The sequence below is a fragment of the Pochonia chlamydosporia genome, chromosome 2 (genome assembly GCF_001653235.2).
Source record: "Pochonia chlamydosporia 170 chromosome 2, whole genome shotgun sequence".
Classification (NCBI taxonomy): Eukaryota; Fungi; Ascomycota; class Sordariomycetes; order Hypocreales; family Clavicipitaceae; genus Pochonia; species Pochonia chlamydosporia.
Window position 1 is genome coordinate 1,120,111 of NC_035791.1, and position 25,452 is coordinate 1,145,562.

A 25,452-nucleotide genomic window follows, 5' to 3' on the forward strand; every position below is an offset into this window, starting at 1 on the left:
AGTGAACGAGTCAAAGGAACGAAGCTGGTCGATGTCCATCGGGTCAATGGTCCAGAACGGCCAATGGAGCTGGGCAGGAAGGCACCGCCGACACTCCTTCCCGGATCTTTTCCCCGAGCTGACCATTGGGGGCTTGCCTAGACTGTTTTGAGGAGCGGCACAATAAATACCTTAATTTTCATTTCGTCTTTTTACCCTCAGACTCTTTGTTCACTGCTGTCTTGCAATTGCATTTGCATTTGTATCATCTTAACCTCTTGGACTGGTTCACAGCCCTTTCTCTCGTTATGGTCTTCTTCTCCTAGACCCTGATTCCCATCGTCCTTTCTCTTAATAGCTCTTTCTGTTCCTTCAATATCACCAACTGACCTTATTTCTTCATTCGTTTTTGAGATTTCGTTGTCGAAGTGCATCCAAGACCAGTTGACAACATGGCGGATGGCGAGATGCCCGTGTTTGACCCGTCAAAGTCGACGACCATTGACGAAGTTGATTTAGAAAAGAAGCACGCAACGGAAGCACAGCTCAACAATGTGCAGTCTCCGACTTCGCCAACCATTCCTCATACACCATTTCCTTTCCAACGCCGAACCTCGCTCGAGATTGATGACTACTTTACCGGCCCACGAGATACCTCAAAGCATTCAAAATGGCCCCTTTTCCTCCAGATGCACGGCAGCATCTTGCCCAAGATGATCTTGCCGCTGATGTTTGTCGCCGCTTGGTCAACCGCCATCACCATCATCAGCATGAAGGTGCATTTCCTTGGGGTGGAATCAGTTCTCTTGACAATCACTGGTTTCGTTGTCGGTCTCGGTCTATCTTTCCGAAACGCAACCGCCTATGAACGTTACGCTGAAGGCCGCAAATACTGGGCCGCCCTAGTTTTGGCCTCGCAAGTTCTAGGTCGTGTATTTTGGATTCATGGATCTGATCGCCCTGGCGTCGACGGCCGAGAGTCAGTTTTGAAGAAGCTGAGCTCCATGAACCTGCTTGTTGCCTTTGCTGTTGCACTCAAGCACTCTCTGCGCTTCGAGCCGTACACTGCATATCCTGATTTGCAAAATCTTGTCGGACATTTGACCACGTTCGCCAAGGAGGCCACAAATGAGGACGCGTCCTCTGTCACTGTCCCGAAAAAGAACTTTTTCAAGGGCGTGGGCGAATATCTTGGCGTTTCGTTTGCCGCCAGCAACCCTCGAAAAACGCTGAAGAAGGCGACGCGCCCACTTGGCAACCTACCACTCGAAATTCTGAATCACATCGCTGTCACAATTGACCACATGGTCAGGAATGAGCAGCTCAAGGTGCCTATGCAGCAGACCTTGGCCTACAACAACCTGAGCATTCTAAACGACGTCATGACAGGGTGTGAGCGAGTGCTCAATACTCCTCTGCCAATCGCATATACCATTGCCATTAGTCAAATCACTTGGCTTTACGTGGTTCTCTTGCCCTTCCAACTGGTCAAATCTGTGGGCTGGGTTACCATCCCCGCCACTGTCGCCGCGTCGTACATAATTCTGGGACTGCTGTTCATTGGTCGGGAGATTGAGAATCCCTTTGGACAAGATGTGAACGATTTGCCGCTGGACGGCTTCTGCGAGCAGATCGCCGCCGAGTTGGATATTATCGCCTCTTACGACATGCAGAATCCGTATGGTTTCTTTATGAGCTCGGAGAATATGCCCCTTTACCCAGTCAGCACCGCATCCGCCGGTGCCTGGATGCATCGAAGCGAGGACAAGCTCCGAGAAGCCATCAAAATGAAGCCCGTAACCACATTTGAATGGCGAAGAACCCGATCCGGCCATCATGAGGGATCAAGCACAACGGCGGGCGACCATAATGTGTAGAATGTACGAGCTATAACTCGATCATTCAATAATGTTTGCACAATGCAGATTGATTACTTGTTTGTCTTCCTTATTCATGCAATTCTATGGGGAGAAAGAGAGGCCCCCGAAAATGGGTCTCTAGGATGGATCCTATCTATGCCAAGTTTGTTTCCGGAGTAATACCAGGTAGATAAAAATATATACAGGTTTGGAGTACAGCGTATTTGGACGCCAAGGTATATACTGATGTGCCACGATAGGCCTCAATGCCGGTCATGCTTGTAGACAGACACTGGTGATGTTGTGTGCAACTGCAAGGAATTTCTGCATCATCGGGCCCTATCATTACGCAACCACTTCAAACATATCGTCAACGCCATGGATATTGGGATGAGAATCACCCAGGCGAGGTGACCCCAAAGGATTTGATGACGGACACCGACAGCGTAGACGGCAGTGGCAACTCCAGGCACAATCGAACGGATGGCACTGGTGCAAGTCAACGCGACAGCATTGAGAGTTCCCAGGAGATGCGCTGCTGGAGATACGTCGTTCAATGCGAGCTGCACTCCGGTGAAGGCCATGGACACACCAGGACCGATAAATGCCACGGCTGAACCCAGTATCCAGAACCAAACCATTGCCATCTTGCTACCATCCCGGAGCAGAGTGTTCATGGCAATGTAGCCTGCGAAGAATAGGGGATACGCAAAGGCACACATGCGCAGCACCCCCTTGGTTCCCAGACGGCGCTGCAGGAACGGGAAGGCGAGCAACAACCAAATCGCCTGACTGCCGCCCTGGGCAGCCATGTAAATAGAAATTTGGGCAGCTGAGCATCCCAAACCGCCGATTTCGACTGGGGTGAACAATGCGACGGGAAGAATGGCTGTAAAGGCAAAGGCAAGAAACATGACGTGGCCGTATATCCATAAGACTGCCCCAACACCAGGAGCTCTGACAAGCTGCCATATCGTCATCTTTGGAGCGTCGTGGGTTTCAGTGGTGCCGGTTGAGTTTTCGGTTGGGGATTCATCCCGATTCAATGTTTCTTCAAGGAAGAGCATCGAAGTTATTGCACCAGTTGCGCTGATGGCGCCAACAACCAGACCCGGAAGTGCATATGGATAGTTTTCAAAGAAAACATTACCGCCAAAGAGACCTGGATACTGGTTCACAGGATCTGCGAGAACACCACCGATAATAGGGCCAAGGAAGATGCCGACATTGCCTGCAAACGCAAACCAACTAAACGCAACGGCCTGCGTCTCCGGCGTGCTATGGTCGCCAATCATAGTTCGTATAATCAGACTGGAGCCTGAAAACACACCGGCGATACATCTAAACAGAATCATCTCCCCAATGCTGGTTGCGACGCCGAACAACGCCGGTCCGATTGCCAGTCCGCAAAGACTGTAGATCAAGATGGGTTTACGGCCTACTCTATCGGCCAGTCGGCCCCAGAAGATGAGCACGACGGTCTGGGTAGCCGAGAAGATGGACTCGATGATGCCGCTGTAGAAGCCGACATCCGACTCGGGAAGGTTCCCATTGCGTTGGACCATTTGCGCAATGAAGGGGAAGATGGAGAAGAAGGCAATAGGCTCCATCATGCGGGCGTAGCAAAGCAGGATGATTTGACCTTTGGGAAGCGGCTTTCCCTGGCTGGAGGGTTCGGAGGTGGATTTTGCAGTACCATTTTCCAGATGGTTCGAGTAGTCGGTTATGCTTGAGATGGAACACTGGTCATCTTGAAGAAGGGGTGTTTGTTCACTGGCATTGCGGCTGCCTCGCCGTGGACTTGACGCCGGCATGATGACGTATAAAAGGTTGGACCAAACTCTTTCAAAGTTGCGATGAATTGAAACTGAGGGAATACCGAGGTAACGAATTCAACCGCCCCAGATGTGTTCTTTAGCCCATTGAGAAAATGAATGAATCAGACAACTCTTGGGAATGTCAAATAGGGTTCAAAAGTTCTTTTTGCTGCCAAGGACCTTTAATTTTCTGCTTTAGCGTCAACTGGTGTAGTTTGGCTGCGTTTGTCGTTAGTCATGCACCCCGCTGCCGGATAGTGTACCCCGATGTGGTGGGATTGTGGATGGATGAGCACGGGAATAACGGGCTGGTGTTTTATGCAGGGACGGGTTTGGCCGCGGACTGTCGGATGAGATTCGGAAGCTTATTTGGATGTGTGATGATATTGGTGATGTGCGGATGAGTGTACGTTTGAAACCGAAGACGTGGACAGTGCGGGTATTTTTGTTTGTCTCGGTGTCACGAGTGATTGATTGGCTTGAGCTTGTGTTGAGGTGTTTTCCAGTAGCTGTTGGTCTCGTGGTACAAGTTAAACTAACTGGTTGGGAGAGGTTAAAATTTAGAGTGGCGATTTCGCTGTGACATGGAGGTGATAGATGACAGGTACAATGTTCACAACACAGTCTTTAGTTTAACTTACAGAACTATTAGTGCAAAATTGAAGACGACTACATTTTCATGGTGGTGTCGTTGGTATAACCAACAGTGTTATGAATGAACAAAACCGAGGACGAAAAAGATGTATATCCATCATCAAGTGCTGCCATCAACACTAACAGTATAAGTTTTGCCGCAAAAATCTCGCTTCCCAATGAATCCTGCCCACAACATCTACCCTAAAACTCCGGCTCAGCGATGCAGAAACACACAACAAAATGACAATGCAGTAATTCACAAAGGCAAACTCGTCATTTGAGCTAAGGAGGTCTCCTACGCTTGCTGCTGCATTTATAAATTAAGAGCCCAAATGTAAAAAGACCCGCAAACCCAGCTATTGATCAGATTAGCTTCGTCGCCCGGAACACCGCATGCTCGGAAGACCTACCAACGCCACCGAATGCAGCGCCCAGGGGCATCATCTTTTCAGTATCGGGTGGCCCTGCAGGTGTGTTGACATTTTCTGGTGCTTGGATATTGCCTACGGCTGGGATTTGTGTGGTCGTGAGTGGTGGTAGAGATGTGGTTGATACGAGCTGGGCTGTGGGGATTATCGACGTTGTCGACAAGAGCGGCGGGCTAGTAGGCTTGATAGGCTGTAAAGTGAAAGTAGACGAAGAAGACAGCGCAATTGGCAGTGCTGCCACTGAAGTCGAAGGAATGGGTGCAGGTGACGCCGTTGTGGATGACGAGGATGTAGATGACGACGTTGCCTGTTGGGTAGATCCGAGCTGAGTTGAGGAAGTTTCAGACGTTGTAGACGAGAGCGACTGAAAAGAAACAGCAGGCGAGGAAGAGAGCTGAGTTGGCAATGTTGCCTGTGGAGCCAGAGTGAGGAATTGCGGTGACGGGGTTGTCGATGGTGATTCTTCGGACGCAGATGATGCAGTCGATGAAGCCGACGACACAGAATCGACAGATGGTGATGGCGGAGCAGTAGCACCGCCTCCTGGAGGTCGAGTAATTGTCACCAGTGTTGTTGGCGCAGTGATAGGATTCGGTAGTGAAGCCACTGGGGTATTTGGGTTTGGCGAGGAAGTCGCAGTTTGTTCATCGATGGGCATTGCATGCGTCAAGGTGACGATGCGAGCTATCCTAGCACCATCTTGTCGTATCTCGATGTGTTCTCTGTTGTCTCTGTGGTGCATCTGCGGCTGCGAGTGCAGCCACTGTACTACTCTCGCGTGCCGTGATGCCAACATTGTGAATATGATGTTGATGGATAGTGATGAAAATGATTCGGTTGGTGAGTTGGATAAAGCCAACATGCAAACAATACACGGAGGATTTCAGGACATGGCAGATTAATGCAACTATTAGGCTTATACATGGATTGCTTCGTCACGGCTGCTGATGGCAAGGATCCTAGGTCTATTGCAGAATCACCGTCGCGACGTTTAACATGACGGGTTTCACAAAAGAAACAAGATGACATCATGATGTCATTGGTCCGCTGAATAAACGCAAGTATTGAAGTAGGGTTGTCATTGAATGGAGTTGAGGAGGACTCGTGGCAAGTTGGGTGGGGAGTTTCAGATCGTGTTGGTGCCAGACGGGAGTTGTTACAGACGTCCCTGGAGAACCCGGGAGAGTCCGGAGTCTGAAATGTGAAGAGATGGGCATGTGTGGGGTGCTTGTCGCTTTCTTTGCGATTTTTTTCTACCGCGTTGGCTGCAATTTTGTTCTGTTGGTAACTAGTTCATCGCAGGTTGGTCTCGTGAGCGAGTGGTAGAGACGGAGAAGAGTGCCTGTTCACAATGAGAACAACTGCGGGATGAGGCAGCAAGGAGAGTAAAGTATCAGCCCTTGAAGGTTTGAACATCGGATGAATACTTCTCTGAAGCGGGACGGGGCTTCTCCGACTTCAGGTACGTGGTGGTTTCGTTTACAGAATTGACACTTGACACCAGTTTTGACGCTGACGCTGACACTGAAACTTGGAGGGCATAATGTATGATCCGCTGACTTGTCTTGAAGCAATTGAGTCGATACTCAATTATAAGTGTCCTGTTTCTTGGCTGTATCGCCGCACGGCACTGCAAGGTCATTTTCCGCGTATCATACAGCAAAACTTGACAAGACTGACACGTCAGAACAATCCATCGATTGCTGTTGATATGACCTTGCGATTTAAACATACCCGTGCTGCAACGTGATGATACAATGTTTTCATCTGGCATGAAGGGTGCTTGTGTCTATCGCCCTGGCGCGACTTACAGCCTGTGGTAAAAAGGATTTGCCCACATCCAAGTGTACACTAACACATCAGTATGTATTAGCATATAATGCGATACGCGATACCTTTTTCTTGTTTAAATACTTTTGGCCCTCCACTGTCTGAGAGTTTCGCCGTCGTGACGTGTTACGTTGGGGGAAAAGATTCTTGACAGACCATGACTAATCGTAAAGCGTGGTTAGTTTCGTCTAAATGTATTTAGTAGTAGGGCCCATTCAAGATGAAGGAATCAAAACATGCTCTCCTGTATACCAACTTTCATCAATTTGACCCCTCTGAATAGCAAGGAACAGCCCGGGGTACATGTAATCAGGCAAGGCGTGTTGGAACATGTCGGTGAGAACCACCGGCTCGACACCTAACACCTATACATGGAGGGGACATTGAGCTTTCTACTTGCGGCCTGGTTCTTATTGTCCAATACCAGGTGGCCTGTGTCAGTGTTCTAGTTTGGTCAAGTCAAGTAGTACAACGCCATGTCCACTCCCTCTAACACACGGACATCTTTTTGTCCTTCATCCAAGCACACCCAGTTGAGCCTTGTCCAGATTCAAGTCTGCAATCATGGATAATCTGAACTTGACGCCGAAACAAAAAGCTCGTCTAGATAGAGTCGCCAAGCTTCTGCTAGACATTTACCACACCCTAGTGCGCATGCAGTACTTGACGCCGAATGGGTCATCCCAGGTCCAACAACGTCGACCATCTGATTCCCATGTATCGCAAATATGATCTTGAAGATTCCATCATTTATCTTTACACACGACTCCCGTACATTGAGTCAGCGGACAGCGAGCTGAAATTCTTCGGTGGCAGTTATTTTGTAGACTTTCGGATCGAGGGGCACGTCGCGCAAGGCCGCAAGGCAATACCCTTCGACGAAGACGACTAGAGAAGCTGTCTTTGCTAAGCTGCAGTATTGTAAGGCTGAGGATGACCGGTTGCAGGAGGATATTGATCACTTGAAGGGGATGATGTCAAGCTTGAAGGGAAGCCAGAGTTCCTCACTGGCATATGGACAGCGTGGATGAACTTGTAATAGTGAGCTACTAATATAGCAGAGCAAAAGCACATATAGGAAGCGTTGAGGAATGATACTAGCGGCAGGGGGTGAAGTTTTAAAATATCCATGCTCTCTCAACATAAACCAGCCAGGCTGTTACTGTCACGCATGGGAGTATATCCTCCATCTATCGTCATGGACACAATGGCTAAGTATACTGGCATGAACAAGCAGAACGTCGGTGTATGCATACCAGGATAGGAGTCAAGGACAAAGGCGAACTTCCTAAGAAGTCCAAATCTAATATATTGTCTAATAATTGTCTTCGATCCACAAAATCACCGACCACCATCACCTGTGATGCTATGGCTTCAAAAGTTTTACCACTCTAGGCTAATTACAACTGCCAGGGTAACTATGCCATGCCTCTATTTTCCGCATCTCGTCTACGAATTGCCGTACTTTCAGGTATTTTAGCCAAGGGACAATTTTTTTCGGCGCTAAACCACGATTTTGACATGATCGGTCTCTCCGGATGCAACCTCTTGACCTGTTCCTGCGATTAGTGTACCTGCAGGCGACTACTGTAGGATCGTGCGTCAAAGGATGCGCTTTTCAACTTCTGGAATGGTGCACAGTTACATCCAACACGGATCCCGCATCTTTTTCAGTTGGCATAACGTCAGACAGATGAGGGTAATAATCCCACGCATCTCTAAGATAATAAATAAAGACTGACGCGCGTAAAGTAAATTTAATGAGCCCATATTTCACTACAATTCTCAAAGCAATCATGCATCTCCAATCCGCTTGCGTGGTGACCACATTGGTCCTGTCTGTGCTAGCTCTCCCTCAACCGCTCGAAGCGCTGGCCAGCTTAGACAGTGACAATTCCCAAGGCTGCATTCCCCAAGATGACCTTGAACCAAAGAAGCGCGCTGCAGCTGTTGAAGTCCGCAACAAGGGCTTCACCTACGGGCCGTCATTAATAGGTCAAGCTGCATTCTTCCCCAACGGCACTTTGGGCAACGCCAGGTCCAAAGCAGACTATGATCTGTGGGCTGTTGATCGCAAGGAAATCGACAGCCGTATCAAGAAGGACGTCGAGGCTGTTCAGGCAGCCATCAAGGGAGTAAGTTTCTGTCACGGAATGAAGTGAACTCGAAACTGATCCTGTTAGATTGGTGGTCTCAAAACCCTCAACGACTACGCCACTGTTCTTTACCGAAACCAATGGAAGAACGCAAATCCTCGCAGTACAGCGCCCGGAATCATGACCAATTATACGCAGGATTTACTCTTTAGCATGGAGCGGCTAAGCCAAAATCCCTACTCTGTGCGGGCGGTGAAACGTGCAGAGGCGCTGCCGTTCAAGGTGTCGACTGATCTCGTTCGAAAAATTACAGGAACTTCTCTTGAAAACTTACATGCTAAGAGTTTGTTGTTCTACGTCGACTACAGATGGCAGCTAAAGTATCCCAAGACTACGGTTGAGCCTAAGCGATATGGAGCTGCTGTGGAAGCTTACTTCTTCATTCATCCCAAGACTAAAGACTTTCTTCCGCTGGCTATCAAGACTAATGTCGGCGAGGACTTGATATACACGCCTCTCGATGAGCCTAATGACTGGCTGCTCGCCAAGATGATGTTTAATGTCAACGACATGTTTCACTCGCAGATGCTTCATCTAGTCATCACACATGATGTGTCGGAAGCAGTTCACCAAGCTGCTCTTCATACTCTATCTGCCAAGCACCCCATCATAATTATTCTAGACCGCCTCATGCTCCAGGGGTATTCATCCAGAATCGTTGGAGAGGAGCTGTGTTTCAATCCGGGCGGCCACTGGGATCAGCTCATGTACATCAACAACGTCGGATGCCGAGACTACGTTACCGAGACGTGGCCAGTCGCTGGACGCTACCAAGCGGGCTATCTGCACAATGACCTCCGTGCTCGTGGTCTCATCAACGAAAAGAACGAATATCCGTTCAAGTTCTTCCCGTTCTTTCAAGACGCGAATGAGATCCATGGGGTGTACCGGACGTTCTTCAAGTCTTTCATCGACGCGTACTACAAGTCTGATGGTGATGTCGCCAAAGACTACGAAGTTCAGAACTGGTTTGCCGAGGCCACCAAGAGAGCCAAGGTACATGACTTCCCTCAGGGCAAACCTGTATACAAAGCCGCGCTTGTCGATGTCCTCACGCACTTTGGCTTCATCGTCAGTGTGGGACATCATGCCCTTAACGGCGGTGACCCTGTTGGTTCAAAGGCCACTCTGCCATTCCATGTTCCTGCGTTGTATGCTCCTATCCCGGAGGCAAAGGGCGTCAAGGACCTGCTGCGGTTCATGCCTCCTGCGCCTAACGCGGTGCGCTACATTGCCTTTATTGCGTCGTTTAATCGCCCTTTTTATGAGACATCCGCGAGGACTCTGGAGCATGCATTCTCTCAGGATCAGATGTTGGGGAGATTGAATAAGGCGACTAAGGATGCGGCTGGGAAGTTCTTGGGTAGTATGCAGGCATTAAGCGGTAAGATTCGCGGCAGGAAGTTTGATAAAAATGGACTGAGCTTGGGAATGCCGTTTATTTATCGGACGCTGGATCCTAATTATATTCCGTTTTTCTGTTCTGTGTAGTACTGTGGATGGGAGGTGGCTATGGTGTTGGGTATATCTGTATAATAAGACTGGATCATTTATAATTTTTGATCAATTGTTACGTGTGATATAAACAGTAACGAGTTGGAGTCAAATTCAATTTCGAATTGTGCAAAATTTCCCTTCATGCTGGTATTCAAGTATCGACATCAAAGACAACACCGCAACTGCCATTTGCTAAACCGCGACTTGCCGCGGGGCATTTGGGGATGGGAGGCGCGACATCGGCCATGACCTCATTCACATTCACAACTTTGCATCAACAATGATCGCGCAAACACACTCGGAGGGATACATTGCATGACCGCCAATTATGCAAAGACCAGCACTATCAAAGGCCAAGCCAAACCTCCTCCTGTGCTTCGACGCGTTCGGCACCTTGTTCAGCCCCAAAGACTCCGTTGCCCATCAGTACGCCGAGATTGCACGCGAATGCGGTATCAGCAGCTTCAGCGACGATGAACTCCAGTCAAATTTGCTAGTGGCTATCAAAGAAGAAAGAAAGAAGAATCCCAACTATGGGCAGGCGACGGGGCTTGGTGCGACTGGATGGTGGACAAATGTGAGTGCAACCAACTCGCCCAACATTTACGAATGATCGGGGCCATTCATTTATTACAATGCATCAACATAAGGATATATTTATGCTAACTCTAAAAAGATAATCCAAAAGACCTTCAAGCCACTCTTACAGAACAACCAAGCTTTACCCCCAACCTTGGTCCCCAAACTGATGCACCGATTCTCATCAAATGAAGGATACACAGCCGAGGACGGCCTTGTTACCACACTAAGAGCCTTTCGCCAGCAAAGACACCCGCAGTTTGACAACGTTGTAATTGGCGTAGTCACCAACTCAGACGACAGAGTGCCGAGCATTCTGTCTTCGTTTGGACTAAACGTCAGTCCCCTGCGGTACGGCATGACAAACGAGCCGGCTACGACCTCAGAGGCATATGACATTGACTTTCACTGCATGTCCTATGATGTAGGCGTCGAAAAACCGGATAAGAAAATCTTCAACGCCGCCGAGCTCATGTTGGCCCGTGTTATGACTTCCCGAAGTGGAAAGACTCCAACGGCAACTGAGTTGGAGAGTTGGCAGAAAGTGTATGTTGGTGACGAGTATGCCAAAGATGTTGTTGGGTCTACTCGCGCGGGCTGGAATGCGGTACTGCTTGATGTTGATGGGAAGGCTTCGGATATTACTCGTCTAGAGGAATGCCGGCCGAGGCGTCTCAATGAGCTGTTTTCGGATCATGCCGTTGTTAGGGTTCGCTCGTTACGGAGCCTGGCTGAGTGGATGATGGGTACGGAATTGGGGGGAAAGTAGGTCGTTTTGCAGAGGCATAGACATCACTTGGGCTGATGACGTTAGTAGCATGATGCCTTGATATGCGAATATTGCAAACTTGCATTGGTAACCTTGGAAGATCGGACGGTTAGAAATAGACGATTAGCAATTACGTTCAATGGCAACAGTATTCTGACCACCACCGTTTCCAGAGCCGCATGCAGGAACCTGACGCTAGACATGATTGGTAAAGGCTAGAAACTTGAGAATGGGTTGCCAAGCACCTTGCCTTGTCCCCTGTTGCTTTCCTGCTATTGTGTGACTGCATCTCGAAAAGTTCTTTGGTCAGAATTCTACGTCAAGCTCATATTGCGAATACTATTGAGTCACCATCTGCACCATTGCGTAATCGGATGTAACGCAACCGCGAGTAGCAACCTTGCTGGCTGCCAATGACTCGGAATACCTTCCCCGGAGACATCTCATCAATTAGTGTCGGAGACATTCTTACGTGGCCCGCTTTTCGAATTGAGCCAAGATTCAACATTGTCAGCTTGCTTCATTCTAAAAGTATAAAGGTTAGCCGGGGCTGCTTCAATTTGCACAGGGCTGAAAACAAAAGAAGAAAACATAATACTCACTTACGTTAATAAATATCCCTGCTTCAATACACAATGAGCTCCAAATTATACGACGTCCTAATAATTGGCGGCGGTCCTGCTGGCCTCTCCATGGCAACCTCCTTGGCCCGACAAGTCTACTCAGCGTTAATTCTGGATTCAGGAGAATACAGAAACGCAAGAGCAACACACATGCACACCTTTCCAGGTTTCGACCATGTGAATCCAGCGGATTTCCGGGCCAAAGTGCGTGATGATCTGCGCAGGCGCTACGAGCACATCGAGTACAAGACAGCCAAGGTTAAGGAGGTGCGCAAACTGGACAGCGGCATCTTTGAAGCCATTGACGAGAATGGCAATACATACAACGGAAAGAAACTCGGTCTGGGTACTGGCGTGCGAGATATCATGCCTTCTGACATTGAGGGCTACGAAAACTCCTGGGCACGTGGCATGTAAGTTGCAACAAGCTGTTACTCAAATGATATACAGGATACTAACAATCTCAGATTTCACTGTTTATTCTGCCACGGATTTGAAGAACGCGGTGCCGATTCAGTCGGCGTTTTAGCATCCGGCATGGTAACAACACCTGAAATGCTTTCCCACGTCACACCCATGGCAAAACGCCTCGCAAAAACAACAACAATATACACCAACGGGAACGATACTCTACTAAACCAAGTAAAGCCAATGCTACACAGCAGCAAAATCTCCTTTGATGACAGAAAAATCGCAAAATTAGAGCTGGAGAATGACACTGGGCCAGGTGTGATTGTACACTTTGCAGACGGGACGAGCAAAAGAGAGGGCTTCATCACAAATCACCCACGGGTTGAGCAGCGGTCGCCATTTGCAGGCCAGTTGGGGTTGGAGACTTCGCAGACGGGGGAGATTGTTGTTACGGGGCCGTTTAATGAGACGAGTGTGACGGGGTGTTTTGCGGCTGGGGATGCGGCTACGATGATGAGGAATGCGGTGCAGGCGGTTCATATGGGTGCGTTTGCGGCTGTGGGAGCAGTGGCGCAGTTGAATCATGAGTTGGATGAGAAGGATGAACTTTGAGAGGGAATTGCTTTCATGTTATTACGAGTTTGGGTTTGGGGATGGAGGAGGTATAGTAAAGCTTAGACTAGAGTCATTGGACCATGAAAGACCTCTTAAAAGAAGTTTAATGCGCAAAGGAGTGTCAGTGAGAACACATTCCATTTATAAAGCAATACAAAAGTTTGAAGCATAATTGCAAGTATTGTAAGAGTCGTAATCCACTTTTGGATTTGGATGGGATATTGAGTTCTGAGCCAAAGTGTGAACGGAACATGACTCGAACTAACTCTCTGCGTCAACGGCCCGTTCCCTTTTCCCGAAATGACCTAACGGTCAATTTCAGTAATACAGAGACTCACATATGTGAATCAAATTTTATTTATAAGTAACCTCATCTTTGCAGCCCATATGACATTATCGAATTGTGTCTTGGAAATGCAACAGTGAAGTGCATAGCTAGAGCATCGCGAGTAAGGCCAGCCAAACTCCATTGCTAGATGGACACGGAAAAGGCATTCATAACTCCTGTGCCAAGCTACGGCAACGGACTTGATTCGCCTGATGGTAATAATGAAGCGCGAATAGTCTCACCTGACACCGAACCTGGGCGTGAAGTTAGGTAGTCAGGTAGTCGGGCAGCCAACTTACCAACAGAATACACCGCACGACAAGTTGTGTCTGTTTGTTTGCTCTCACGAGACCTAGAATTCTGTTTCTCAGCTGCTCTTTGCCTATCTTGTCTGAGACTTCTTCCCGAAACGGGCCGGGCATATCTCCACTAAGTATAAACTGTCTTATTGAGAGAGAAAAGGGATGAGAAAGTATTCTCGGTAAGTAATGAGCACTAGTTACGTCCAGTCCGAAATAGTAACCTCGGGGTAGAACTGTGTCATCACGGCGATTCCCGCGAACAGTCTAGACCAAGACAAGGGAATTGTGGAAGTTGATGTCTGACATCAAGTCATGGTCTTGCGTGCACAACTCAAGAGAAGAAACATGAATTAAGCCATGTTTTTCCTGATTAGGGGCAATCACATATCTCATTAAGTGAAATTATCTCCGACCAACGGCAACTGGCGCATGTTTCATCTCACCCGAAGCCGACCGGCCCGCTTCGGCCGGTAGGTCCTCTCGACGTGAGACATGAGATCATAATGTGAACTGCCGAGAAATTTTGTATGATATATTCAAGACACGGCATGTAAATGCTCAATTGAACATGAGACTCACTCGTAATTATTCCAAGACCAAGTATATAAGATGGCTAACTTACCCAGGACCTCAACTGCTCATCAACGTCCCAACCCGTCTTAACCTACTCTCAAACTTGGCCATACGTTTCTTCAACTCATTCAAACTCAACCACTTTGCAAAAATGAAGATCTCAATCATCCTTACCACAGCATTCATCAGCCTTGGTCTTGCCAGCCCGGCTTTTCATGCGTCACCGGACAAGCGCGCAGATTGCTCGTTCAAATCCCTCACCGACGCCAAAAACGCCCTGGCGAAAAATGATCTTCAAGCTGCCAGCGATGCACTCGATAGACTGGCCAACGACAGGGCCTTTTGCCCTACCGCTGCTAGAAATCTTAACAAAAAAGAAATAAAAAGGCTCAAGGAGACACTGGCCAAAAAGAAGAAGTCCGCTGGCTGGAAGCAAACTGGTGACTGGTACTGCCCTACATGGGCGAAAGTTGGTAGTGTGAATTGTTACTGGACAGGTATTGTTCACGATAACAAGCCTGAGCCTGAGTGTAAAGGCCATTGGGTGAAGCAACGCGCTGGATACTTTTGCGAAAAGTAGTTGGGACATGGCTGCGTTCTTGTAAGTTGGTTTTGAGGGGGACTTGGGTTCAAGTTTGTCATTGGAATACTACTGGTTGTTTTCTCTGACATTAATATAATCTGTTTTGCTCCCCTTTGCTATATCTTTCGCCTTATTTTCTACCATCGCGCGCGAAATCTCACTCTAGTCTGAGTTTAGCTATGACAGGAGAGGTGCTTAACCGTCATGGGTCTGTCAACAACCTACAATGACAGTAATGGGCTACTACATCTGACGCCGTACACGATGCTACCCAATTTTGGACAAGGTAGAATTGGGGTTGCTGTACTCTACGCAATCATATGTGTTACAATTCTCGGTTTACTAGACTTCTCTTAGCATCACTCGCAGTAATCTTAAAAGAGAGCTCTAATATAGTATCCATGGAAAATGTTGACGCCTCACATTTGCTAGCGAACTTGCTGGGAATCTCGTATACAAGCGGTCAACGCCTGCAAAAAGACGCATCCAAGACGCATCAATGAACCACACTCAACCTCCTCAGTTAACCCCCCGATCAACGGGGTAGCACGTACCCATCATTTGCGGTTTGCGGCATCACTTTTTATCCTGGTAGACTGGCCGGGTGGTCAAGTCTTCCGTCGGGTTTTGCTGCTTGCTCATCTCCTTGACAGTACGCTCCTCGGGCTTGAGCCCCCATTTCGTGAAGAAGTCGGTCAGGTTCTTCTTTGAGATCTCTGCAGACTGGGTCATAAAGTAGTGCTTCTTGTCGGCGTCGTTGGCTTGTCTCTGTCCCATGCGAGAGTTCGTGTGCAGTTGATGATAGAAAGCATCGCCAAACAGGACACGGAGCTGCTCGAACATAACGAGCCTGACGAAGAGATCCGCCTTTTCGAAGTCTTTCTGTTCGGCGCCTTGAGCAAGATATTTCTTGGCGGCGTCCCATTCTTGGGTCGTGCCGTGGGTGATCTCCTTGTTGGGAATATCGGGGACCAAGCGGCGAGCAGCAAGACTATAGATGTTGACAGTCACCTCGCCCAGCGAGCCCCAACTCCACGTCTCGATGTGTTGGCGCTGATGTCCTAGTTCGTGGTATATCATCCATGATTTTTGGACTGTCGGCTTCCACCACATGTGTTCGGGGTTCGGAATCGCAGCACGGAAGTAAAATGAATTCGGGTTCGACTTGTTGTTGCTTTGCACGACCATTGGTCGCAGTATGCTGGGTCTGTGCAAATCAGTGGCATTCAGGCTGAGGCCAGAGATGCTGTCTTGCGCGGATATCATGCTCTTATACGTGGCCAGCAATTCCGACTGATCCTGAGACTTATCCGCATAGGTTTTCGCGCTTTTTGCCAGACCTGTCACAATGACCCGTTCACCAACCAGTTCTGCAAACGGGACATTTGTTACGCGCAGCATGGTTGCCCACTGGCTGTTGGTTGTTACACCGTCTCTGAACAGCGGGAACGGCTGGGCTGCGTCACCTTCGCCTAGAGTGACGTTCACGGGTGGTGGTGGTTTCTGCCCCTTTTTGAAGGTGTATCGAATGTACAAGATCCCGCCGAGAGGATCAGACACCGAGTTGTCCCCGTAGTTCAAGGGCTTGGAGGCCTGCAGTGATGCCGGCATGTCCCGGGTGTGATCCTCGGGGTGTACCAAGGCCGGAGTGCCAACAAGGATTTGAGGTTTTGGTCCCGAAGTATTGAGTCCAGAGACTCGTACCATGAGCGTTTGGTTTGGATTGAGGTAGAATCCCGTAGGGTGAAAGTCCGCCCAGCTGAACAATTGCTTCAACCGCGCTCGCTCATCCTCGGCGACTGGGAGAGCCGACACTGCGATTGAGCGTGGATGAAGAAATGCAGAAATGCTGCCCTGCTTATACACTAAGTTTGCGTTGTCGACATTTTTGATATTACTCGGCGCAACATCGCGGTCCCTTCTTGCTAGGGGAACGTGAGGCCCCGGCCTGCCGAGACACAGAGAGGCGCTTGTTAACAGGAGAGGCAGCCATTTGGACATCATAGTGAGGTGCCGGTACGGGAACAAATGAAGAACCTTGGTTACTGTGTCGGTTTGGTAAGTGAAATCGACCTTGCCGCAGAACAGTCAGTGTGCATGGGGAAGATATTTGGGGTTAAGGATCGTCGAACGCGCCCGGCGTTTGTGTATTGGAAGCGTTTGTGTTGAGGATAGTTGTCAATCGTTCAAGGAACTGCAGGCGTCTTTTATATAAATCAGAATTTGCTGAAGATATATCCACATACATATGCATTTGTATGCATAGCGACATCTAACATAGCTCAAAGGATGACATCCGAAGACGGCAGCGTGTAATTTGTAAACAGAGCAAGAATTACCGTATTTGGGGTTTTCCACTTGTGACGTCCTTGGGGTGGACAAATGAGGTATATGAGAAGGGGACAGATTCAATGCTCACCATGTTCGGAGAGGCGCTCCAATGAAGTTTTCGAGTCTGGATTACCTGTTTACTCTCAAAAGCCGGGAGAGTGTTACTCTCCAACGCCACAAAAGAGCCACTTTCATTTTAATGCAACCATTACAGGCGGACGATCTTTCCTATTGTGAAAATGTCCGGCGCGTCCAAATATCTTATTCACCCTCATGGGACTCGTGAGTATTCGGTGCGGTGTTTTGGTTAGAGGGTGGGGGTTCCACCAGATTAACAGCCATGGCTTGCTTTGACTAGTTACAAAACTCTCCCATTTGGCAAGTTGGTTACTGTGGCGTGTTTCATATGCCTGACCATAGACACGGGACACTGGTGACTAAAAGGCTTAAGGTTGGCGATTCAGGAACATCTTGGGATCTTAGGCGCACGTAATCGGACGGGTTCCACATGATCGACGAAAGATCTGCAAGTTTATTTAGTACGCACTTCTCATCTTAATGCCATGTGTAATACAGAATTTCAGCATTATACCGTAGAGAGCTTTATCTGTATCAGAACAGTGGAGTAGTAGGCATCCCAACATCTATTCCGCCTCATTAAATACATTATTCTTGGCCTTCATTGTTTGCGACATGACCTAGAGGCCCAATGAGCTTTCGTTCCCTTCGATTTGGACACAGAAAAGAGTACACACGACCTCACAGGAAGCATAAGTTGTTCTGTAGGGTATCACGGGGTAATCTGCCGGATCCTCTCACCCATTCGTTCCCTCTCCATATCATCTGGTCAACCTCAAACAGACATTAGTTAATATGTAACAGGCTGAGTCCGAAGGTAGCTATGCTTCCAGTCTGGTCTATGCACCACCCTCGCGGGCCAGTAATAGCTCTGCAGTGACAACATGTAATAGACTCAACAGCGGAAACCGGTTCAAAGGTTACGAATTGTAAAAGAACTACAACGGTTCCAAGTACACAAGTCAAATAATTAAGGCTGGTTTGAGACTGCAGAGAAATTAGGTACGGGGCACTCAACATGCAAATACACTGAAGGTGCAATCGACTTTAGCTACCTAGGTAAGCAACAAAGACGCACCCGAATTTGGCTTTGGCTAACATGTGCATGATCGTGTACGTCCAAGGTTCCAGGAAGCATCGTAGGTGTGAAATATGCTGCTCCAGGCGTAACGCTGCACTCGGGGAAGGATCTGGACGCTTTTACAAGACTCCCGGAGTATCCAATAAGATGGAATAGCCTGTACGAGTTGCCTTTCAAGCCTTTTTGTACGTTGCCCAACAAGGTTCAGGGCATGGGCGAATACGTGCAGTTATTGTGCGGTCTTTGAAGGCAAATGCGTGACAGGTGGCCAACCACGCAACTTTACCCTCTGGCAATCGAGTTGTTCCTCTAATATTGGTGCGGTATAGACAACTTCATGATCAAATGACATTTCCGAAGGAGAAGGACGCAAAGGTGCAGGGCAATGTCCAGTTGACTGTCCGTGGATGGTCTCAAATCAAGTTGAAGAAAGAGATTCATGTAACCAGTTGACATTTCAACACAAAAGTTAGTCAGCAGAACGGCCAATTCTAAATGCGGGGCCGGCTCCTCTGTATGGATCCACCTACGTCCATGTGCAGCGACGGCAAATCACGCACGAGTCAAATGCCAGACAACTCACGCATTTCACGCAAATGTCACTTTCATCTAAACAGTCTCTTTGCCAAGCAAGTTCCATGAAATGCCCCCAACAAGAGATCTAAGTAGCGTACAAGAAGAAATATCTCTTCTTTTTTACCAAGGAAAGACGAACAACCAAATCACAGAGCAAATCAACCAGATCCTAATCGAACAAGGCAAACCCTGCGTCTGCAAGCGCACAATCCAGACATATCTCACAGCCCAGGGCTTTTCCCGTTCCATCGATTTAAATGCTCTGCAAGAAGATGTCGCGGAGCTCCGGGAACGAGGCGAAAAGGTTGCAGATATTCTACGGCAAGTTAACCAGTCCCTCGTTGAAGCTGGCCGTTTGCCCATCAGCGAGCGGAGCCTCAACATACAAATCAAGCGTTGGGGTCTGACGAGTCGTCGCAAAACCCGAGCTTGCGACTACTGTCATGCCAGGAGCATAAAATGCCAGACGAAGCTTGGAGATTACAGCTCGTGTCAGAATTGCATCCGGTTTGCTCAGCCATGCACATATGAACGAAAACCTCAGAAACGGGGCGCCAAGCCTCGAAATCCGGGTACTGCTTCACAGAATGATGCTCGCAACCGACGAGTGTCCACGCTGGAGAATAAACTAGCACGGCGCCATGAAGCATCAGATGGCCAGCATGTTAATTCTTCGTGGCAAGCTCCCTTTATCGCGAGCCAGGCGGTCATCATGGATCTGACGGAGCTGTATTTCGAAATTGTGTACCCGATATTTCCCTTCTTCCACCAGCCTTCTTTCCTGCGACGCATCTCCAGAGCAAATTATACGACAGACAGAGCACTGTTTGCTGTCACCATGGCTGTCTGCGCCCTGGTTAGCAGCCGCATACGTGATGGCGCAATTACCAACCCGAAATGGGACCTTGATCCCCTACGAGAACCTGGACCAGAAGTCTTCTATGCTGAAGCCAAGAAGCAGCTGGCGAGTTTTGAAATGGTCGCCACGTTGAATGTGCTACGTACTCATGCCATTCTTGCCATCACAGCAATCCAAAATGGAAACTTGCGAGAAATGCGTTGGCATCTGGGCACATATCAGACTCTAGTTGCGGTAGACGGGCTGCATGACGAAGCGAACTGGCCCAGCGGAATAGGGGTGATTGAAAGAGAGGAAAGACGTAGACTTGTACGTGACAATCCACCATGGTACCTTCATCCACGCTAACATGTCCCAACAGTTCTGGTCCATCTACACACTCGACATCTTCACATCCTCGGTATGCGGCGGCGTAGTGCGCTCTCGTGAAGAGCAATGCAACGTATTATACCCAGCAGAAATAGAAGATGAATTCATCAACGACAACAGCGACATCCCACAGACGGTCACCTCACCCGATGACATGACGCCCTCATCCAGGGACAGACCGTCTCTCAAAGTCCAATCAGACTGCTGGCTCTCAGGCTGGAACTTCATAACCGACCTCTACAGGATTCTAGAACACGCACTCACTAAATTCCGCAACTTCCGGCCTCGCAAGCACGGCCGCTCATTCCTCCACGACATCTTCCAGGACAATTCCACCCTTACAGAAGCATCTGTCCGAGACACCGTCCTCCAAATGTACATCAACCTCCCGCCGTGCTTCAAGGAAACCCCCGAAATGACATACGACATCAAAAAAGACAGAGTCAGCTTCCAAGCCGCCAACATATCAGGAAGCGTCCAACTCCTCCGTATAGTCCTGTGCGTAGCCGGCGACACTAGCATCGAAGACCGGTGCCGCGTGGCCAGCGACGTCGTCGACGCCCTGGTCTCGATACCCATGCCGTACTCACTCGCGATATCTACCCCGCTGCTGCATCATCTGAGCGGGATAGGCGCGATTTTGGGCTCCGTGTTCGAGGAGCCGCTTAGTGAGACGGATTACAATCGTATTCGGTCGATTATACTGCTCATGGCGCAGTTGTTGGAGAAGATGGAGGCTATTCAGCATGCTTCTGGGGCGAGTGAGAAGCTCAAGAGCCTGGTGGCTCGTATTGATGAGTATATGAATACCCAGCGGCATTGGGGGTCCACTGTGCATCATCAGATTGGAGATGGAGCGACTGGTGCTCAGCTTCCACTTGGGTTGGCGGGCGATGGTGCGCAGACGGGGTATGGGCAGATGGAGACTGGTATTCCGGAGTGGTCGATTCAGCTGCCGCCTGATCTTTTGGGGGATTTGACTTGGGAGTTTGACTTGGCGCCATGGTGGACTTAGAATGTTTTGACTTGGGCGTTGGTACGTCACACGTTATGAATTGTATGGTTGAGGATCCCCCTATTCACGTGGACGTGTAATTTGTTAAATTCTTGTATCAAATGGATATCAATGCAGCCTTAAAGCTACGGGAAATTAACATCAATAGAATTTCCCCCTTCCTGCCAGGTAAGCAAACACTAATCTACAACATCAAGAAGCTCGCTTCCCATACGGCTCAAACGGCAACAAAAACGCACAAAGAGCCAATGCTCCATACAGAGCAGCACAGATAAACACCGGCGCAACAGTAGTAGGGTTAGCATACGTCGCCACAACAGCCGACATGGCACCCGCAAGCCTACAAAACGCGACGGCGATGCCATTGCCCGTAGCTCGATGAGCAGAAGGCAGCGTCTCAGCCGTGTATCCATACAAAACACCATAGTAAATCTCGAGCGTGAACGAAATAACACAACTATACGCCACACTCGCATCCTGCGACGCAACCTGGGAATACGCGAAGAAAAAGGCCATTGTGACCAACGCGCCGATAATCATGGTGTATCGTCGTCCTAGGATTCGCCAATTCGCCATGTGTCCGCCTACCATGGGGCCAAAGATGCCGCATACCTGGACGAGAGCATAGTTTCGCCACGTCAGGTACGTGCTCGTGACGCCGAACTGCACGCCTCTGCTGGCGAGGTAGTACGGCAGAAAGACATTGAACAGCGGGTATGCGAGGCCGATGATGGACCACGACAGCCAGAGAAGGATGGTTGTGAAGGCAACCTTTTTGGTGATGAAGAGGGCGCGGAAGTGGATGAGGAATTCGCCCATGGAGAAGCGACTGCGGGAGTGGGCGGAGCTGACGACGCCGCAGGCCTCGAGTTTCTCGACGGTGAGAGAGCAGGGCCGTTTGTATCGATCTGCGAGCTCTTTGAGGATGTGGACTACCTCGGCGTCTTTGCTCTGTCCCAGGAGGAACTTGGGGGTTTCGCGGAGGCGGATCACGGTCACGCGGAGGACGCTGAGGACGAAGATGAAGGCACCCATAGTGTACATGAGATAGCGCCATCCGCTGTTGTTGGCTTTTGTGCAGTCGCTTGCATCTGCACAGGAAAAGTTGGCTATAAGTACAGTCGTGTAAGTATATTGCTGGATTCTCAACGGCCGAAGAATGGTGATACGTACGCATGTAGCCCCAGGCTACTAATCCTGCTATGGTGCATCCAACTCCCCACCATGCAGCTAACCAACTTACAATCCACTGCTTGTTGGAGGGCAGATACTCGAGAAAGACGGTCGTGTCAAGAATCAGGTTGCCACCTGCGCCGAACGCAGCCATCGCGATGAAGAAACCCAGTGATTCCCAGCTTGGTGATGCGCCTGCCACAATGGTGAAGATGGAGCAGATGAAGAGAGAAACGTTGAAAGCAATCTTGCGGCCGATAATGTCGGCGAAGAGACCCCAGAACAAGGCGCCGATGAGCATGCCAATGTACAAGGCGATGGTTAGGCCCTTAGCGTAGGATGGCTGGAATTCGAGAACGGCTTGTACGGATATGATGCCCTGGAGACTGAGTTGGAGGGCATCCACGGCGTATCTGTAGAGTGTGAGATTCGTGGATTTCATGATGGAGTTGGTACATTAGCTTACCCGAATCCGCTGAGGAAAAAGAGCTTCCAGTGGTAGTTTGTCCAGCCTATTTCATCCAGTGTCTTCTCCGGGTTAGTTTCTCATACGTTGAGATTGGAACACAGACATGGAATACTCACATTGTTCACCAAGTGCATCTTCTTATCCATGGACGGATCCATGTCCTGCAATGCAAGAATTTCCTGGGACAAATCGTCCGGGCCATCAGATCCATTCTGCTCATTCTTGTTGCTGGTCATGGACGAGGCGGATTTTTCCGGATCTACCTCACGGGTAGACCCTCCTTCTGTGTAAGCCATGGTGTTGAGCGATGCTACTTCCGATAGCTATTGCGCAGTCCTTGTGTCTGGACTTCCTCGAATGAACTGGAATGTGTTTAAGAAAAGACAGAAGAATGATCAAGTGTAATGAGCAAGAGCAACAATCTCTTGAACCAGTGGGCCTTTATCAAGTTCCATAGCTTCTTCCCCAGAGCGGATCAGCGGTCTATTTGAGGTAAAATTCCCCGGATTCCAGACTACCCCATGTTTTGTGATGAACGCAATATCAGCATCTCATCCATGGTTTATCATCCAAATATTGGTTCCACCTTGCGCAACGTAGAATTTGCCTTTCAAGCGAAACGCCTTTTAAGCTGGCATCTCCCCACAAGTAAGCACTTCCCATTGCAGCAAGATACGACGCCACATATCTGGAGAGACCAATTACATGTCGAGTCGGGTTTGCGCGACCAATACATAACACCGCGAAAAAGGCAAAAAGGCAATGCAAATTGCGCGGATGGGCATTCGGTCAAGCCAGCTTATACCAGTTATGTATGCGATCAATTGGCCTGATAAAGTCATGAGAGCCAGATTCAATATTTCGGGTCAAAGGAGGCTTTGGCTTACGGGCTGATTTGTGATTGCGGCGTTTGACAAGATAAAGCCTCCCTTGTCTGGTCCCTTCTTCACACCAACAAGGAAGAGGAATCTCAAGATAACACTTCTCGACAGGTACACAATGGGAAGCATATCGCCTGCCGATGGCTCTCAGGGCTCAGCTCTGGATCTGACTGTCTTGGGCTTGAATAGTGGAACATCGATGGTACAGCCTGACGGACCTGTCGTACAACTCTTCATACATACACATGCTAACAGTCATGACACAGGACGCGATTGACTGCGCTCTATGCCGATTCAGACAACAAGACCCAAATCAACCTGTTGTGTTGGAGCTCCTCAAGTATGGCGAGACACCGCTCAACCCCAAGATCAAAACCCGCGTCATGAATATGATCCTGCACAATCGCACATCGCCAGAAGAAATCGCAGAAGTCAATGTCATTCTCGGAGAAACATTTGCCGCCGCAGCAGAAGACTTTCTCGCCACCAACAACATTGACAAGTCTACGGTAGACGTCATCGGCTCCCATGGTCAGACGATATGGCATATTCCCAACCCGACCCCAACCCAGGTCAGAACAACATTGAGCATGGGCGAAGGTGCAATTATAGCAGCCCGTACGGGGATCACAACCGTAACGGACTTCCGTATAAGTGAAGTTGCTGTTGGACGACAGGGTGCACCGCTGGTTGCCTTCTTCGACGCTTTGCTCTTGCACCATCCCACAAAGTTGCGGGCCTGTCAGAACATTGGCGGCATTGCGAACGTCTGCTTTATTCCGCCAGATAGTCAAGGAGGGGTTGACCGGTGCTACGACTTTGACACAGGACCTGGCAATGTGTACATCGATGCTGCGGTTCGGCACTATACAGGCGGTGACCGGGAATTTGATAGAGACGGAGAAATGGGCAAACGTGGTACCGTGGATCAAGAACTTGTCGATGACTTCTTGTCGAGTCATGAATACTTCTCAAGAAGTATACCCAAGACGACGGGCCGTGAAGATTTTCGAGATACCATGGCACTGGATCTGATTGCGAAGGCAGAGAGGAAGGGCTTGTCGCCAGATGATGTGGTTGCCACAATAACCCGAATTACCGCACAGTCCATCGTCGACCACTACAGGCGTTTTGCTCCCTCACAAGACATTGACGAACTGTTCTTGTGTGGTGGCGGTACCTGGAATCCCAATATTGTCGATTTCATTCGAATCAGCTATCCAAATACTAGAATATTCATGATGGACGACGCCGGAATAGCGGCCAACGCAAAGGAAGCCATCACTTTTGCCTGGCAAGGCATGGAGGCTGCAATCGGTCGGCCCATACTGGTTCCGGATCGTGTAGAGACTAACCGGGAACAAATTCTTGGGAAAATGTCGCCGGGCAACAACTATAGGGAGCTCATGCACAAAACAATGCAGTTCGGGTCACCTGGCGAGAGACTAAGGCCCGCCAAGACTTTGCTCAACCTTGTCAGCGGGCAAGTATTTGATACCAAATGGTGAAATTTTGTGGCGTGCTGCCGACGAAAAGCGAGGAAGGATATCAAAGAGGTCAGATCAACAGCAACAAAGCGCGCAGGAGCGTTATTTGTAATTGAAACGGCGGGATGCAATGCGCGAAATTGCTAGA

General features: G+C 49.1%; 11 protein-coding genes across 11 annotated transcripts; 7 read left to right on the forward strand and 4 right to left on the reverse strand.

The window, feature by feature from the left end:
- Positions 1-431: 431 nt before the first annotated feature.
- VFPPC_02472 (hypothetical protein) lies at positions 432-1,856 on the forward strand (the record flags this gene model as incomplete). The annotated part of the gene is made up of 1 exon (XM_018282116.1): positions 432-1,856. One exon carries the CDS (start codon positions 432-434, stop codon positions 1,854-1,856), a length of 1,425 nt encoding a protein of 474 aa, XP_018146458.1.
- A 311-nt stretch (positions 1,857-2,167) lies between these two features.
- On the reverse strand, positions 2,168-3,652 carry VFPPC_02473 (major facilitator superfamily transporter; the record flags this gene model as incomplete). Its single annotated transcript, XM_018282117.1, has 1 exon — positions 2,168-3,652. The coding sequence occupies one exon, from the start codon at positions 3,650-3,652 to the stop codon at positions 2,168-2,170; it is 1,485 nt and encodes a 494-aa protein (XP_018146459.1).
- Positions 3,653-4,573: 921 nt separating this feature from the next.
- Positions 4,574-5,515, reverse strand: VFPPC_02474 (hypothetical protein; the record flags this gene model as incomplete). Its single annotated transcript, XM_018282118.1, has 2 exons — positions 4,574-4,647; positions 4,702-5,515. 2 exons carry the CDS (start codon positions 5,513-5,515, stop codon positions 4,574-4,576), a joined length of 888 nt encoding a protein of 295 aa, XP_018146460.1.
- Positions 5,516-8,345: 2,830 nt separating this feature from the next.
- VFPPC_02476 (manganese lipoxygenase protein) lies at positions 8,346-10,196 on the forward strand (the record flags this gene model as incomplete). The annotated part of the gene is made up of 2 exons (XM_018282120.1): positions 8,346-8,684; positions 8,733-10,196. The coding sequence occupies 2 exons, from the start codon at positions 8,346-8,348 to the stop codon at positions 10,194-10,196; spliced, it is 1,803 nt and encodes a 600-aa protein (XP_018146462.1).
- Positions 10,197-10,530: 334 nt separating this feature from the next.
- VFPPC_02477 (haloacid dehalogenase) lies at positions 10,531-11,550 on the forward strand (the record flags this gene model as incomplete). The annotated part of the gene is made up of 2 exons (XM_018282121.1): positions 10,531-10,785; positions 10,879-11,550. 2 exons carry the CDS (start codon positions 10,531-10,533, stop codon positions 11,548-11,550), a joined length of 927 nt encoding a protein of 308 aa, XP_018146463.1.
- A 635-nt stretch (positions 11,551-12,185) lies between these two features.
- On the forward strand, positions 12,186-13,196 carry VFPPC_02478 (thioredoxin reductase GliT; the record flags this gene model as incomplete). Its single annotated transcript, XM_018282122.1, has 2 exons — positions 12,186-12,586; positions 12,641-13,196. The coding sequence occupies 2 exons, from the start codon at positions 12,186-12,188 to the stop codon at positions 13,194-13,196; spliced, it is 957 nt and encodes a 318-aa protein (XP_018146464.1).
- Positions 13,197-14,553: 1,357 nt separating this feature from the next.
- On the forward strand, positions 14,554-14,982 carry VFPPC_02479 (hypothetical protein; the record flags this gene model as incomplete). Its single annotated transcript, XM_018282123.1, has 1 exon — positions 14,554-14,982. The coding sequence occupies one exon, from the start codon at positions 14,554-14,556 to the stop codon at positions 14,980-14,982; it is 429 nt and encodes a 142-aa protein (XP_018146465.1).
- A 579-nt stretch (positions 14,983-15,561) lies between these two features.
- VFPPC_02480 (cell wall associated protein) lies at positions 15,562-16,989 on the reverse strand (the record flags this gene model as incomplete). The annotated part of the gene is made up of 1 exon (XM_018282124.1): positions 15,562-16,989. One exon carries the CDS (start codon positions 16,987-16,989, stop codon positions 15,562-15,564), a length of 1,428 nt encoding a protein of 475 aa, XP_018146466.1.
- A 2,129-nt stretch (positions 16,990-19,118) lies between these two features.
- Positions 19,119-21,294, forward strand: VFPPC_13279 (C6 transcription factor; the record flags this gene model as incomplete). The annotated part of the gene is made up of 2 exons (XM_018291056.1): positions 19,119-20,219; positions 20,272-21,294. 2 exons carry the CDS (start codon positions 19,119-19,121, stop codon positions 21,292-21,294), a joined length of 2,124 nt encoding a protein of 707 aa, XP_018146467.1.
- A 192-nt stretch (positions 21,295-21,486) lies between these two features.
- VFPPC_13280 (MFS transporter) lies at positions 21,487-23,232 on the reverse strand (the record flags this gene model as incomplete). Its single annotated transcript, XM_018291057.1, has 4 exons — positions 21,487-22,403; positions 22,468-22,880; positions 22,934-22,995; positions 23,053-23,232. 4 exons carry the CDS (start codon positions 23,230-23,232, stop codon positions 21,487-21,489), a joined length of 1,572 nt encoding a protein of 523 aa, XP_018146468.1.
- Positions 23,233-23,935: 703 nt separating this feature from the next.
- VFPPC_02481 (hypothetical protein) lies at positions 23,936-25,325 on the forward strand (the record flags this gene model as incomplete). The annotated part of the gene is made up of 2 exons (XM_018282125.1): positions 23,936-24,019; positions 24,084-25,325. 2 exons carry the CDS (start codon positions 23,936-23,938, stop codon positions 25,323-25,325), a joined length of 1,326 nt encoding a protein of 441 aa, XP_018146469.1.
- Between the last annotated feature and the right edge of the window lie 127 nt (positions 25,326-25,452).